This window comes from Emys orbicularis, chromosome 9 (genome assembly GCF_028017835.1).
Source record: "Emys orbicularis isolate rEmyOrb1 chromosome 9, rEmyOrb1.hap1, whole genome shotgun sequence".
NCBI classification, from domain to species: Eukaryota; Metazoa; Chordata; order Testudines; family Emydidae; genus Emys; species Emys orbicularis.
This window is the reverse complement of record NC_088691.1, coordinates 31,179,675-31,195,903: the sequence shown is the minus strand read 5'-3', so window position 1 is coordinate 31,195,903 and position 16,229 is coordinate 31,179,675. Positions and strand designations below refer to the sequence as shown.

Sequence of the window (16,229 nt, the reverse complement as noted above, 5' to 3'; positions counted from 1 at the left end):
AACTAGTCTCCTGATGAAGCATATTGAACACAGTAGTTGTCCACCTGTTCTAATAAATATATCATGGTCTATCCATGTTCTAGTTAAGGTTGGAAAGTGAGTGCCTTGTCATTTTTATTCTTCTCACATTCTGAATTGAGACAGTTACTGAGTAGCCTGCTCAAATAACTAAAATAATGACATTTTACAGAACAATACTGTCTTAATTCCTGAGTGCTATATTCAATTAACTCATCAATTTTTCTTTTTATTTATTATCAAGCATTATTAACCAGTCTAGAAGTTTAAGTTGAATACTCAGAGTTGTATTCTCAGTAAAGAGGATTTTTTTGGCCTGAATATGCTCAGTTTAAAAAAATAAAATCATATGTTCTCTTTTCAAAGAAATTATCAACTCTCATCCTTTTTGATAGGAACTGATCTTTTGCTCCTGAGAAATTAAAATGACATCATGTGTCACTGAATGTCTGTTGCAAAATGTAGATGGCCATGATGAGTGTGTAGTGTGAAAGCATCCCCGAAAGGGTCCTTTATTAATAAGAAATGTGACAGACTGTGCCACTGGCAAATGCCACATTAACTAAGACAAAATGATATTACTCTGAACTGGCAATTAGGACCAGAGAACGCTCATTGATTCATTTTCCATTGTTTAATATTCTACACTCTCCCAACCTGTTGGGATATTGCAACAATCAAATGGATAATTCTTTCATGATGTTCCTACCTGAAAAATGTCAGCTGAGGCTTTTATCTGATAATATCAGATATTTATTCAAAAAAGAAAGAGAACTGTAGTGCTTGTCTACCATACTCACCTCCAGTGTGCCCCCTTGTGTCAGGGTGTGATTTTGCAGGGATTTTTGTCTCTGGTGCCCCCTGCAATTCATCTTTCTTTGTGCACCACTCAGTCCTCTAGCTGAGAAGTTGCTAAACTAACCCACTTCTGGGGCAACAGATGTCCCAGTACAGTCTAAAGTCCTGAAGAGAATCAACCTCTCTTCTGGGTCTGGTGCTTAACCCCTTTCTTGGGGTTCCATTGCCTCTCTCCAGCTCTGGTATGAAGCTTCTTAGAACTTCCAGCCTTCAACAGCCTCTGGCACTTCAGCCTTTCATAGGATCTTGTCTGCTCCCTGTGGCTTCTCTGATCAGAGAGAATTTTCGTGCCTTTTCTGGGGCCTCCGTGTCCACTAAGTTATCACCCAATACCTTCCAGTCCCACACCCTGTGGTTGAGATATAACTAATTAAGTAATCTATTGCATCCATTTCATAATTAACCTCTTTCCAGCCTGTGATTGTTTTTATCCCATCACACGTTACCTCCTCCTCCTCCTTTAAACAGTACCCATTGGGGGTACTCTTTGGAGGTTACTGTGCTGGTCCAAATTCCTGTTCTAGTTCTTCCTTTAGTTCATGCACCCACATAACCCATAGGTCTTTTTTTCTTGCAGACTCTTTTGATAGTATTCCTCCAGCTGTTCTTTGTCTTGTGACTTTTTGTATGGCCTGATCAGCAGTCAACAATCTGTGTACCCTGAGCTTTCCCCTCATCCTTTTCTGGTATCTCCCCAAGTTGAGAATCCGGTTCTGTGGCTAGTGCAGCCTCCTCTGTCTTCTCACTGAGGGCATCCTTTCCCCAGAGGTCTACCCAATTTCCTTCTTTTTCAAGTCCACGGGTGCTTGTTCCTGGGTTGAAGGGTCCAAATTATTTTGCTACCCACAACATATCCAGCCCCTCTTTGAACAGTTGATATATGGTCCAGCTCCATCTTGGTTTGGATCAGTTCCTGTTCCTGTTTCTCTTCTTCCATCATAACCTTCTGCCAGGAGGCCTTCGCTTCCTCCACCTCTCACCTCACCTCTTGTAATTGCATGGCCAGGCATTAAAGATGCTTTAAAGCTTCCTGTTTGTCCTTTCAACATCTCTTGCATAAGCTGTCTGGTCTCTTAATTGCACCTCCAGGCTTTGGAGACAACTTAAAACCTCATCTTTGACTCTTTCAGCATCTGCCAAGCCTGTCTGGTGTGTCTGATTACTTCCAGCCTATTCAGCAAGATTAACCAGCCCTAAGCCTAGGTTCCTGGGCCAGCATTATCTTGTCATCTATCAGCTCAGTGATATCTTGTGTTGTATGAGGGTCATGAAACACCACTAGTTTTGGCCAACAATATCAGACCAGGAGAGGTTCCTTACCATCCCAACCCTCAGCTGGCCCTGCTGACCTCATACTTCAATGTCCACCTCCACAATCAGGTACATGTGAATCTCAACATGCATACAGGAAATGTGTACCAGCATGTGTCTGCCCACCTTTATTATTGTTGCCCTGGATTAACCAGCAGTCAGAGTCGTATTCCGTTAGTCTAGAGGATTTTATTACCGGTTCCCTAATCTAATGGCTTATGGTAGGGTTCAACCCTATTATGGGAACCTCCCAGTCCACAAACAAGGCTATAATAGCATGCCAGGTAACTGCATTCCATATGAGGGCAGTTTCTTTTTATATAGCCATACTGGCTATTGCAAAAACAGACCACAGGGCATTCTTGATTGCTGCCTGATGGTCCGTAATGGGTTTATGGGAACTTCTGAGGTGTTGCTAGCTCCTCTTGTCCCTGGGACTTAGAACTGTCTAGAAATTTTTCTCCTCATGTGTTGCCTTTGCCCTGTGGGGCTTGGGGTTCCCCTTCATCCCTCCTCTCTCGACCCTTAGCTTTGCCCATCTCTTGGGCTGTTCAATGACCTCAGCGTCTAGATAGGCCTCTTTCATCTCTATAACCTCTCTGGTGGAGCAAGGCCAAAACCTTTGGACCCAACTTTGGGATCCAGCAGGCAAGACTCATTAAAACTGTTCTAAAATTATTCACCCAGATACTTTATCCAATGAGTTCCTATCAGGATGCAACCACCATGTCATCAAGTCAATAGGCATTGTCCTTTGGGAAAGGCTCTGCTCTCAAGTGGTCTAAGATACCTTCTTCACACATAACACAGCCAAGGTGTCCATGAAGTTATCACCTAATGAATCCTATCCCACACTCTGTGGCTGAGATGCATTTCAATAGGTACATCCATTGCCCCTGTGCTATAATTAACTTTCCCTTTCCATTCTGTGATGGGGTTCACCCCCTCCTGAGTAGCTATGAGAGAGATACCCCCACTGTAATAGATAATATATGAAGGGTCTACTGCCCTACAGTATAGATAGATGTCTATCAGGGAGAGTGAAGAATAAGATTTGTAATAAAGTTTCTCTGTGTGGATGGCATACGTAGCTGACATTTAAATGAGTTTTCAGTCTTAAACAAGAAATCTACTACACATTTCTTATAAGATACTTCAGACTATCCTCTCAACATTTCCTCAAGTGGAATCTCAGAAACTTCAAAATCTTTCAAAATGAATTACCAGACATAACTGAAAATTGTAAATGGAAACTACAGAAAATACATTGCCTCAATGGAGAAAGGAGTCCTACTGAATATATACTTCACCATACTATACACCAGTACTAAGACTTTCAAAACCACCTTACAATTTAGAGGGGAAATTTGTACTGAAATTAATGGGAGTTGTACATCTAAATTTCCAAGGCTGAGATTTTTCAAAAGCCCCATACCTGGACAGTGTTCACATTTACCCATAGGTAACACATAGTGATATCATAGATACCACAGTTCTCTCTCTGCTGAAAAATGGAAATAGCTGTGGAATCTTGCATACCACAGTTAATTCTAATTCTCATATACTGTACAATAACCTGGATGAACATAGTGTTAAACAATACACAGGTGGTGGTGTATTTCCTGGAATAATACATCTCTGCTTTTGTAGATACTGTATGCTTCCACAGATCCAGATACATAGTCACATCTATCAGGCATCAATTCCAGATTAATGTTTTCATAAAAAATATAGCTAACAGATATTTAATATCCAGGTTATATATTGGTTTGATGTGGGAAGTTGCCTACAAAATATTATCTGGAATTTATTTGTTTAGTCAATTTTTTGGTTTTCTACAGGGATCACTCTTCGATAGTCTATTTTGTTAATTTTAATCTATCTTCCAATTAGTGTGTAATCTAAGCAGCCTTTGCATTTTCCCTTCTCTAGTCACCCTTCTGGTGTACTGTTATGTATGTATGTATATTTTTCCCCAAAACATGACTTCTATAATGTAAGTAGCCTCCATTTATCAGACTTTCACTTCTGCATTTTATCTCTGTCCATATCTGACATTAGAACTACATTTCTGTTAAAATCTGTTAGTGCCCTTCCCCCTAATTTTGCCAAATTGAAAGAAGACTGTCCATATAGGATCTGATGCCAGAATAGATCTTTATTTTTAAAGTGTAAGGAAAATTTTACCATGTATTTTAGAGATGCTAACCTTTTTAAAAATCAGGTATTATCTTCTCAGCTTTTTGGAAAGCTCCCTAGTGTTTTTGGCTTATAGTGTCTCAAAAACAGCTTGGCCTAAAAATACCAAGCATTTTATTGTATTTGTCTGCTTGAAGACAGGTGCCTCCATGTACTTTGAAAGAGTTTGCTTATTTAATAAATTAGGGTTCCTGAGGTTGAGAAATGCCAATTATCAGCTGTTGTAGATATATCTATATAGGTTTGGAAGTATATTTATCTACATGACACAAAGCTGTCTCTTGAGCCCAGAACATTCCAGAAAAAGGGAACGGAAAAGAAATTCTGTATGTGTCCAAATGTTCCCTCGGGACTTCCTTTGATATCTCTGGCGTCACTGCCATCTCTCTCTCAGGGCTTGCCTGCCTCAAGGAATTGTAGTCTTTCTGAGGCCCAGGGCTGAAGTTTATTACTGTCTTCTGTAGGCACAGACCTTTACAGCTAGAAGACAGATGAGTCCTTAGGAAAAGATGAAAGCTTCAAACACCCTGGCCAGATCTTCAGGTTTGAGTCCATTTGTTTTTTGCAGGAAATTTTCACCTAGATTCCATAAGAGGTGGTTTCATAAGTTCAGGCAATAGTTACCAGAAGAATACCTCTGGTTCATGACAGTCTGCCAGCATGTCTGAGATAGCAATAGTATTCACCAGGGCCTTAATTAATGCCCAGTGAAGTCCCTGGAAAGGCTTCCACTGACTTTCAATCAAGCTGCAAGTGCTTGGTGGTGTTTACAGTTTATCTGCATCATACCATCTTCCAGGTATATCTATATGATTGGCCACAATCCCCAATATTGCACTGGAGAAGTTCATACCTGTCACGGACTTGATTCCTCTTCAAAGATCTCTGTGAGTAAATACAAGATCTACCTTGGCACCAACTCAGGTTTTAACTAATATAAGGGCCACCCTAAATTCGAACCAAGGACAGATCTCATCCAGACAGTGGACACAATAGAAGGCCAGTGAGATTTTTATCTGTCATTGCTAGGCTTGATGGCTTACTGCACCTTTATTGTCCCTTCTACAAATTTTCAGATGCAACTCTTACAAGTATAATTGAAATCAGTATGCAAACCAAGTGTTGATAGCTTGGACATTATAGTGTTTCTCCGTTAGCAGATCAAAGACCCTCTACTAGGACACTGCCAGAAGATATCTTGAAGGGAATGTTCTCTGAGCTTGTTCCTCTGATAATGACAGACACAAATGTTGCCAGTCCAGGTTGGAGACCACAGCTTGGGCCTTTTATTAATCATGGTCTTGGGAGAGCTAAGGAGTCCAGGCTCTAAATAAATTTGTTGGAATTGAGCCACTCGACTGGTTCTCAAATATGGGCATGGCAGAATAGTTTCTTGGAGCTTTTTTGCTCTCTCCAGAAATGATCCATTGAGTTTTCTTCTGAGTCAGGAACTCTTGTTCCAGGAGAACAACAGAGATGCATCTGGATTTCAGGTACTTTCCTCTGATGACATGGCTGCCGGATTTCTAAAACAAGATGTCTTTTTTTTTCCTGAGACCAAGACAATCATATTAAAGTCTCAAAACCTATCCATTAGGAAGAGTTACACTGTCAAATGGAAGTGGTTTCAAAAGTCTGTTTATGGTAAAGGTTTTGACCTGGTTTCCTGTCCTTTCCCATTTATCATAGAGTTCTTACTGACTCTGGTACGGTCAAAGTAACCCTTAGAACTCCTCCCCTCTTCTTTATAGTCAGAAGCCCTATTTGTAGCTGGAATCTAGAGAGGAGCAGAGGGATGGTTAGAGAAATCATGGTACTTACACTTTCTGTGTTTTGAATACTGGGATTGTGCATACCTCCTGATTGCTACCTACTATAGTGTAGTGATTCCATGGCTATAGTATAGTGATTCCAGGTGCACACTTAAAGAGTATGGCAGCAAGACACTTCTGTGGAGGCATTACACTCCTAGAACAGGAGATATGGTTGATAACGCCTTTTGTATGAATTCAGGTGCGGATGTGAAATTTAGAGTGTACGGCTGTGGTAATCTGCCATAGCTTTAACAGTGTAGTAAGATGTATTAAGCAGATCCAGAAGACTGAGTGGGACTGATATTTCAGAAGTCCTGAGCATTGGCGGTTCCCAGTGACTCCAGTTAAAATCATGGCTTCCTAACATCTCTGGGGAAAAATCAGGCCCTGTGTGGTTTAAGATGACTGCTTTCATAGGTAACTGAACAACTAGAGCATTAAAGAGCAGAAAATGTATGTGTCAGTTTATGACAGCAACAACCTCTATTGGTAACATAGTAAAGACTTCGTCTTTGTATTTGTTATGAACTGTAGTGCACCTAGTATTTAACGTCTACTCTTGCAATGACAATGTGAATTAGTGTGTGTGGTTTGTGTATAGTGTTGTATGGCATGGAAATAACATGCGGGGGGAGGGGAGTTTGATGATGGAAATTGAGATATGGGAGCTAAAGTAAGATTGCTTGTATGTATTAAAACTTCTTTTAAGTTATTCCTCCCCCCTTGAAGTTAGATTTTATATTTTGAAGTTTAACTGGCTTTTTAAAAATATAAAACAAAGCAGAATCTTTTCTTAATATTTCTGTGGAAAAACCACTAGCTTGAATAGCTGTATTATTTCATAAAAGGCTTATATTTGTAAAAAATTTATAATCTCAGTATAAAATTTTCCCAAGAGACTGTAAAAGGAGAAGAGTCAAGAGAGATTTGTTTTCGCTGTGTGCACATACTAACATATGCTGTATATTTATATATAGGGTTTTTTTAAAGAAAGAAGTAGACTTTAGTACTTTTACAGATGCTTGAAATGACTCATTGGCTGAAATGTTAGGTCACAGAATTTTGTCACATTATGATAGAATGTTTATATACAAAAGGGTAAATATTGTGACTATATTGTTTTGAGAGACAGATCCTTAATAACTTCTCTAATTGAATGTGATCATTTGTTGTTTTTTTTCACTTCATAGGGACAGAATGTCAAAATGTATAGTTTTTTGTAAATTTAATGGTCAGTAGTTTCACAAAAGTCAGTGGACACTTCTCTGATTCAATACATTTCTTGTTGGCAGTGTTTTCATTCACACTTTCTCAGCAAATTTATACTTAGACTTAATTTTTAGGAAATTTTGACTGTTTTTTTTTTTCATAACAGTTCAAATATCTAGTATTATCTCAACAAGACATGTTCTGACCTTATATTTTAGATCTTTCATACCTCTTACAAATGATTGACCAAGTTAACCTGCATACACCTAATTTTATCTGATCTGATTGCATTTGAGAACTTCAGTGACTTGTTTATATACACTGTTCCCTATTTGATTTTGTTTTGTGATTAATTTGTATACTAAACACTGCCTGCTAGGATGCTACTTGAAATGAAGTTTCAAGCTAAGAAATTTCAGAATGCATCTTCTTTTGTACAGACATATTTAAGGAATCACAGATGTCCTATATGCCAGATTTCACAATTTGAACAAATAACTGCTAAAAATACACAAACTGTCAACTGTGTCTTACTGCCAGAAACTGTCTCTAAGTAAATTAGTCTTGCATTTTCGTTAGTGTAAAGATCCTCAATTTTCCTGGTAGAGTGATAGCAAACCCACAAAATACAACAAATAAATTGCCATGTTAAAATATACACTTGATTGGATCTAATTTTATGTGGTATTGTAAATAATGTTGGTATCTGCTTAGAAAAAATCAGCAAAAATAAAATAAGCATATTACATGTCACCCTCAGTCAAATGACTTGTATAAATATCTTAGCCCTCAATATTAACGTTTTAAAATAACTCATACCCTGAGCTTCCTGCATTAAGATCTCACAGCTGTAAGTAATATTTCATTACCTGAGCTTGCAGAGAGTATTTAGTCTCTCACTGTAGCAAATTAGCTGTGAAGGTAATATGATTTGAAATGAACCTTTTCAAAGCCATGCCAAGTAGGTTCCTTTCCACATGGTTCAAGGTTAATTATATTTATCAAGAGGGCAGTAAAAAGGGGCAGTGAAGATGCTAACAGACTGGTGGCAACAACATAATGGGTGCGTCTCCAACATTTTACATTTCTCAAAGTTGCAGTTATTGATAAAATCAGAATGAGGACGGTTTTTTGTGATGGATCGTTTTTCATTGTTTTTATGCATAACAAATTAGGGCAACAAATTAACATGCTTTTTGGAGCTGCTATATGCAGTAACAAAGGAAACAGTGACAGATCTTATTCATTAGGAGCTAGATCTCAAAAATGAAAAATGCGAAGCATAAAATATATAAAAAATGCATGGCAAGGCTCAGGTTCATTTTGAACACTTTTTTGTTTATAAATATTCTTTATCAGTCACATCTGTATTTTACAGTGCAAGTTCAAGGAATGTAGAAGGCAACTCTAGTTAAAAACAAAGACATTATTTAGGAATAATTTGGATTGGAGTATAGCTTTCACAGGGCAGACATCTAAAACTCCTACCTCTCAGTGGATTCATCTGTATTTTCGTCTGTGATCATCTGCAACTCCTGTATATTTTTACTTGAATCTTCTTTGACACAATTTTCCTCCGTGCTTGCTTTGGGGATATCCTCATTTGCTCGCAGCTGTTCTATGAGGTTTTGTTGATGCCAGGTTTGAATAGATCGGTGGTGCACAGGGGTTGGACCTGGCACTGGTGCCAGTATATTGTGGTGAACAGGACTGTTGTTTTTCTTTAGCCCATTTCTGTCCCGAGAGTGGCTCTTCAACCTATTCTGAACCGGTGTCCCTCTATGCTCATATCCTTCCTGAAGGCAGCCTCCAGTGCCTGTGGAACCTTGAGAGGGGTGACTGAACCACCTCCAGCGTAGCCTTAGGATCTGTTTCACATCAAACTCTTTCTTTCCAGAAACTGACATTTTTGCAGGAAAAAAGAACAAAAGCCTATTCTTTTAGAAAGGAAATGGATTCTTTGTTATCTCTTGTGTTTCAGCACCTCTTCTTAAGAAAAGACAACAAAGGAACAAATACCAGTAGCCCTCTTTTTTTCTGACTAATATACTGCTAGCACTTCAAGCCGATGCTAAGCTGCTGTTAACTGTATAGGTGGGAATCCATACTGACAGGATGATGAGGTCAGACCTTAAACAAGTAAATCAGCTTAGCACAGGAAAGCAGCTACCATAACACTACCCAGCTGCTAAGCTTACATACAGCACTACAGCACAGAGCTCTCAGATATAACCTAGCCTCACATGATCCTAAGGGATCTTAGGCAGCAACTTAAGATGCAGAGAAGCACATACAAATAAAGTGGTAAGACCTTGTTTCCCATGAGGATTTGCATGAAGCCTGCTAATAAACAATACTGCATTTCACTACAAAATTATGAATGGTGAACTACTTATGTGGATTTTGCTAATGATTCACTGTGAAAGTATCCTGCAGCTCACATTTTCCTTAACAGGTTTACTACATTTATTGCAGTAGACCTCACTTTACTATGTGAAATATCAATAAATAACCTTAAGTGTTGAAGTGCTTACCTAAAAGAAAGTGAACTTTCTTATTTAAAAAACATTGTGCCATAGTGTATGAAATTTTTTTTTAACTAGGGATAGCATTTCTGGTGTATCATTCTGACTAAGTGTGGGTACGAGAAAAGGAAGAGCTTATAAATATTGGAGGAGAAACCCTCCCTAAATGACCATATCTGTGAAAAACACAGTGCTTCCTGGCTAAATGCCTGTGTAAACACCCTCTTGCCCTTGTACAGACTCTGTAAAAGGGTGGGATTTTTTTTAAACCATTCTTTTGATAGTGTGCATCAAAACATGTTTTGAACAAAATTAATTCTATTTTAGAGATTCTTTATTAGACAAGCATTAAATGTTCAGAACTGTGTGAAATGTATTATAAATATTAGATAGTAACGTACACAACTTTGTGACACACAAAAACTAATAGTATTAAAAAAAGACACTCAGTTTGTCTTACTTGGCAATATATCATGTGTAGTTGTCTGTGTACCATTCTTTAAGTACTATTTAAATAACTGCTAGTGATAGTCAAACCTCAAAAGACTGCAGTTCAGCTTGGATAAGCCCTGAGAGGTGTGGGTACTGATCCAAACTTAATGCAGCACTTCCCCCATCCCCAATTTTTTTGCTCTCTCTCCTCCAACTTACCTATATTGTTCTCCATTTTCCTAACATTTCTCTTTTCTTGATCTCCAAAATTCCACTGTCCAACAACACTCAGATTCTGAAATCCACTTTCCCTTTCCCGTCCTGGCCCTTAGAGTCAGGGATAGTTTAAATCCAAGGAGTATGGGGCGAGGACAAAGCAAAATGAATGAGGGATAGGATTGAAGAACCATCAGACTTTATTTATGTTGGGTCATGAGGTTTCATTCCTACTCCCAGCATCCATGCCAAATCTAGATAGCATCAGGGGTTGGAGCAGTGTGAAATTAATTGGGGGAGCGAGGGAAGAAAGAGTTTGAGGGAAGGGGGAGAAGTGAAATAATGAAGGAGGAGCACAAGAGTGATTTACATATATGAGGGAGGGGAAAGTAGTTATTTGCAGGTGTGGTGCTTCGGGGAATTTATCTGTACAACCTGTGAATTCTGGTTGGTATTGCAAAGTTGTTATGAAATTGCTTTATCGTGGAACGCCTCTCTGTCTGTATGTCCACCACTGCTGGCAAGGGTGTGTTACATCCTTTCCAGATAGGGGTCAATGGTATGTTGTTAGGACTCAAAGACCACCTATTCAGATGGAAACACCTGAATTACAATGGGCTGGCTAGACCTGGGGACTTCCCCCAACTTGTCCACAAGGAGCGCAGAAGTGCAAAATTCCCAAACCAGACTGAGACAGAGGACAAAGTCGGAGTTTTAAAAGGACTCTCAGAGTGGGAACTGAGAGCCACACATGAAGTTTTGGGCAGGAGAGGAGAAGGGGGTGGACTGGCCAAGTCAGAGAAGGTAAGCTGAGGAAAGAAAGTTCCTTGTTGTTCAAGTGATTGCATATTTCCATTAGACTAGGTGTGTGTGCCTCATGTACTCTGGTGCTGAAGTGATTTCCTTAGCAGTACCTCTAGGGGTGATGACATCTCTGCCTTGTTGCTTCCCCACCCCCCAGCCCCAGTCCAAACTGAAGGTATAAAAAGGCAGGGCCATCCTGCCTACCCTTCAGTTCCTGCTTACCACCCATGGTCAGTGGTCGTCATATACTGTCAATTGTTCCTCTGTGAATGTGCAGTTAGTGTTTTGCCTAGTTAATGGTACTCATTAGGGGGTCCTCAAATCCTCTTTTCTTTCTTTTCCTTCTTTTTCTTTTTCTTTACCTATTTCCTTCCACTGTTTATAAATTAGGCAACTCCAGACTCTGCCTGGTATGCAGGGAACCTGTGCCTACATAGCCTGGCTTCAAACCTTGCTCCAGAGAGGCTCGTGAGCAATGGTCTCATTCCCTGAAGTTCTTGAGTGAGGATCATGTCAGGGATAGGTGTCTCATTTGCCAAGGCTTCAAGACAAGAAACAAGAAGGTGAGAGAAGAACCACTCAGGTACATTGTTATAGAGGCCTCCCTTCACCAGGCATTGTCTTGTTACCACCTCAACCGATTACAGGGAGTTCCTTTCTGCCCAGAAATGTTCCCCTGGCCTTACCAGAAGAAAGAGATAGGAGGAGATCTCCTTCACCAAGGCACTCTTCAAAGAGACATCATTGCTCAAAGCCCTCTCAGCCTCTGAAGCCAAAGAAAGGGCAGCTTCCATGTTGTCAAAATCTTTGGTGTGGGAATCCTCAGCTGCAAAGGCTAGCTATTTTGGTATCAAAGGTAGAGCACACCCTTTAGCTTGGCGCTGTCCAGTACTGCTCCCTACTGGCTCCATCAAGGCAGAACCATTGACTGTCTGGTTCCTAAGTTGGTACCATCAAGGCTGGCTGTTTCCTTGTAGCCAGCACTGGAGCTGTTGCCCTTGATCACAATGGGCCAACCAGCCCAGAGGCCTACACAGCTGCAAAAGATCTCTTGAGCCCCTCAGTACCACCACTGCTGATTAATCAGACCAATAGTGTCTTCTCAGAGCTGTTGCACATGATGCATATGTTGCCTTCCGTGTCAGCATCCATTATGACACCAGTCGCTTCAGGTCCAGTACCACATTCATCTATCATGATGTCAGCTCCAATACCAACAGTAACTGCTCTGCATCAGCATGCAGTACTGATAGCCAGGAAGTCCATTATGTTGCCACTGGTATTGCAGTCCAGTCATAGATCTTGGTCCCGATCTCTGATGATGCCACCCAGTATCACACCTCCCTGGCCTGCGGAGTACTCATACTCCTCCTCAGAGTCTGAAATGGGTTTCTCAGTCTCCAACTACAGGGAATCTAGGGCATCCTCTAGAGCAGTGTTTCCCAAACTTGGGACACCGCTTGTTTAGGGAAAGCCCCTGGCAGGCCGGGCCGGTTTGTTTACCTGCTGCATCTGCAGGTTCGGCCGATCGCGGCTCCCACTGGCTGCGGTTCACTGCTCCAGGCCAATGGGAGCCGCTGGAAGCAGCGCGGGCCGAGGGACGTACTGGCTGCCATTTCCAGCAAGTCCCATTGGCCTGGAGCAGCGAACCGCAGCCACTGGGAGCTGCGATCGGCCAGACCTGCGGATGCGGCAGGTAAACAAACCAGCCCGACCTGCCAGGGGCGTTCCCTAAACAAGCGGCGTCCCAAGTTTGGGAAACACTGGTCTAGAGATGGTGACTGCTCTTGTAGGAGCCATCATGACAAGAGCAGATAGAGAGATTGGAGGGTCTGGTCTAGACATAGTTGGCCTCAAGTACTATACCAGCTCCATCACTGGCCCTCCACTGCACTGCAGAAACCAACCCCCAAGAAGGGAAGTCTCTCCACCTGGTACCAATAGATAGTTGGAAGTTGGTACCAGGCAACTGCTACACTACAGAAATATATCCCCTGGGGGTGAAGTGTCCCTGTGTGATAGTGATAGGTTCCTTGACCCTTCTGTGCAGCACCCAGGACTGGGACTGCCTATTGTTGGTTTCAGACAGCCTTCTATGTCAGCAGTTTTCAACCAGCCCCAGGAGGGTTCTAACCTGCCTTCTATGTATACATTGTCCTCATTGGGAGCAGGTTGTCACATTTCCTAATCTCATGGCAGTCCATCACCACCACCAAGTGGGTGCTAAGCACAGTGGAATCAGGATATATCCTGTGTTCCCCTCCTTACTCCCCATCTTCCCACTCCCTTTTCAGGGACCCATCTCACAAGTCAGTTCTGAGGGCAGACATGTTCTTTAGGAGCCATAGAATGAGGGCCTTCTCAGTATCTGGACAAGGGGTTCTACTCCCAATACTTCCTAATACACAAAGCAAAAGGAGTCTTAGGCCCATGCTGGACCTTCAGAACCTAAACAAATACATCAAGAAATTATAGTTCTCCATGATCTTTGCTACAACTATTATCCCTTCATTAGATCCTGGAGACAGGTGTGCTACCCTTGACTTGAAGGATGTATATTTCCAAATCACTATTCACCCTGGCCACAGAAAACGTTTAAGGTTCATAGTAGGAGGAGATCACTTACAGTTTACAGTTGCATGGGTTAGCCTATCATCTGTACTGAGGGGTGTAAACAAATGCATGGCATACTTCTGCTGATGTCCAAGTATACCCCTACTAGGACAACTGGCTGCTGTGGGACTGCTCTTATCAGTGGGTGGAGGAAAGTATCCATCAAATACTCCTCCTGTTTCGATGCCTAGGCCTGGAAGTGAGAAAGGAGAAATCAATGCTAGTACCCCTCCAGAGAACAGAATTTATCAAAGCAGTCCTTGATTTAACTGTAGTCAGGACGAGACACACTCACACCTAGTATAATTGGCATATGCATCACATCTTGAATAACAACAATTATGAAAGGTGAGTAACCATTCTTTTCAGAATACAAGTCATGCACTGCAACAGAAAGACCCTGACCCCAGCCTAAAGAATGCTCTGAAGTGGTATGGATATGCCTGTAGGGTTTCTTATTGTTGTGTATATCTGTTTCTATTGCAATTAAATAAAGAGTAATGGTTTTAGAATCCTGTGCAAAGTCTGTCTCTCTATTATGCTCTTCTCATGCCCTTTGAAGAGGTAAACTGGGGGCCCAGATCATCCGCATGGCTGGAGTTCTCAGAAAGTGTGTTTAAACTTTGGAGGGAACCTGATGGAACCTGAGGGGTTGCCACTGGTTCCCAGCAGTGGGCAGTAGGCCATGTGATCGCAGCTCTGAGGACGGGGATACTAAATAAATTATCTGTACCCCAAGAGTGTGCTTAGAGTCCCCAAAATACAGGGACAGTGCATGGACTCTGTTCAGACTCCAGAATCCCTGGGTGTTTAGTCAAGGTCACATTAAAAGTACTGGCAGTCCTTGGTTAAGCGGAGCACTCATCCATCCCATTCTGGATTGTCTAATCTGAGCTAGGGTCTGTGCCATATATTTTGTTTATCCACATAGTAACTATAGACTTTTCTTTTCTCTTGTCAGCCATAGTATATACTTACAGCAAAGTAGTGCTGTTAGGCATAATCTGGTAGTGCTGTTAGGCATGATCTTCCAAACTATTTTTCTTTGCATTGTATTAGAAGATGTTCAATCTTGGGAAGACATGCTATGCAGTGGTATCAGTTTTGTTATGTAAAGGGAGGGGGGTCTCTGTTAGCCACTGGAGAGTTTACTCTCTTAATTTAGTTTCTGATTAGATTCACAGTACTCCATGGCAACCTAGCATTCTGAGACTCTTGAAAGAAGGAAGTGCATGCTGTTTGTGACCACCTTTGTTCCAGGACTGGTGTATGGGTGTAAATTTAGTGTACACTTAGAATATACTTAATCACTCCTGGTTTGGGGAATATCATTAGTAACAATATGAAAGTTACTGGGGATGTTAATTTTATTTTATTTTTATGTATTTATTTTTCATTGTTACTGTTTTTAATAGGTTTTATTTAATGTTTACTAACCCTTGTACCAGAAAAAAACTATCCTAAACTCTGGATTTCAACCTTAATATCTATATTGTGATATTTTCCTATTACTTTCAAAGAAGCAACAGAGAACACATGAATATATGCCTTGCAACAATCTAACTACCAGTTTAGTAGAGATATTCTCTACATATTAAGAGGTTAATAAACTAATTTATGGTGGAATGTTGTTAAGATGGACAAGGACCATGGTATCTCACTGTATCCTCTTAATCAGGTCATTGAGCTACAGCAGCAGCTCTGTCATTTCTGCTTAGCAGCAACTATGCTATATTTAACCCATATTTCTTCAATCTTTTCACAAAGCTTCAGCATTTCTGTTAGTATTTCCTTTACGCCTGATCATAAGCCATCCCCAATAGTAATTTAGTATATTTGAAGTGATCATGGCAGATTAAAAAGTACATTACTTGAATGTTGCTTAAGCATGCACTGTATGCATTCCAGTTTGTGAATTACAAACTAAAGATTATTTTCTGCTAACTCAAGCACATTTCCAGACAGAGATAAAGAGTGTCATGCTGGTATTAAAAAGTTAATAATGGACACTCTCTGAACAGTCTTTTTTACTTGGAATGCTATCTTGAGGTGTGGAGCACACCTCAGATAGAGCATAAATGGATTATTCATCACACAGATAATGTGTAATATATTTTATTTGTGTTTATAGCTTCATATCACCATTCAAAATCTCAAGTGAAATCTCAAAGTATTTTACTAGTATGGTAAAAGTGAAATGATGTTCCAGGCCTTTTAGCATGGAACATCA

General features: G+C 40.7%; 1 protein-coding gene across 1 annotated transcript in view; it reads right to left on the bottom strand.

Annotated features, from left to right (window-relative positions):
* The window catches only part of KLHL4 (kelch like family member 4), an 88,214-nt gene extending 78,898 nt beyond the window's left edge, over positions 1-9,316 (bottom strand). Inside the window, exon 1 of the mRNA XM_065410820.1 lies at positions 8,898-9,316. Within this exon, the coding sequence (XP_065266892.1) occupies positions 8,898-9,316 (419 nt within the window). The remainder of the gene's footprint in view (positions 1-8,897) is intronic.
* Positions 9,317-16,229: the final 6,913 nt, after the last annotated feature.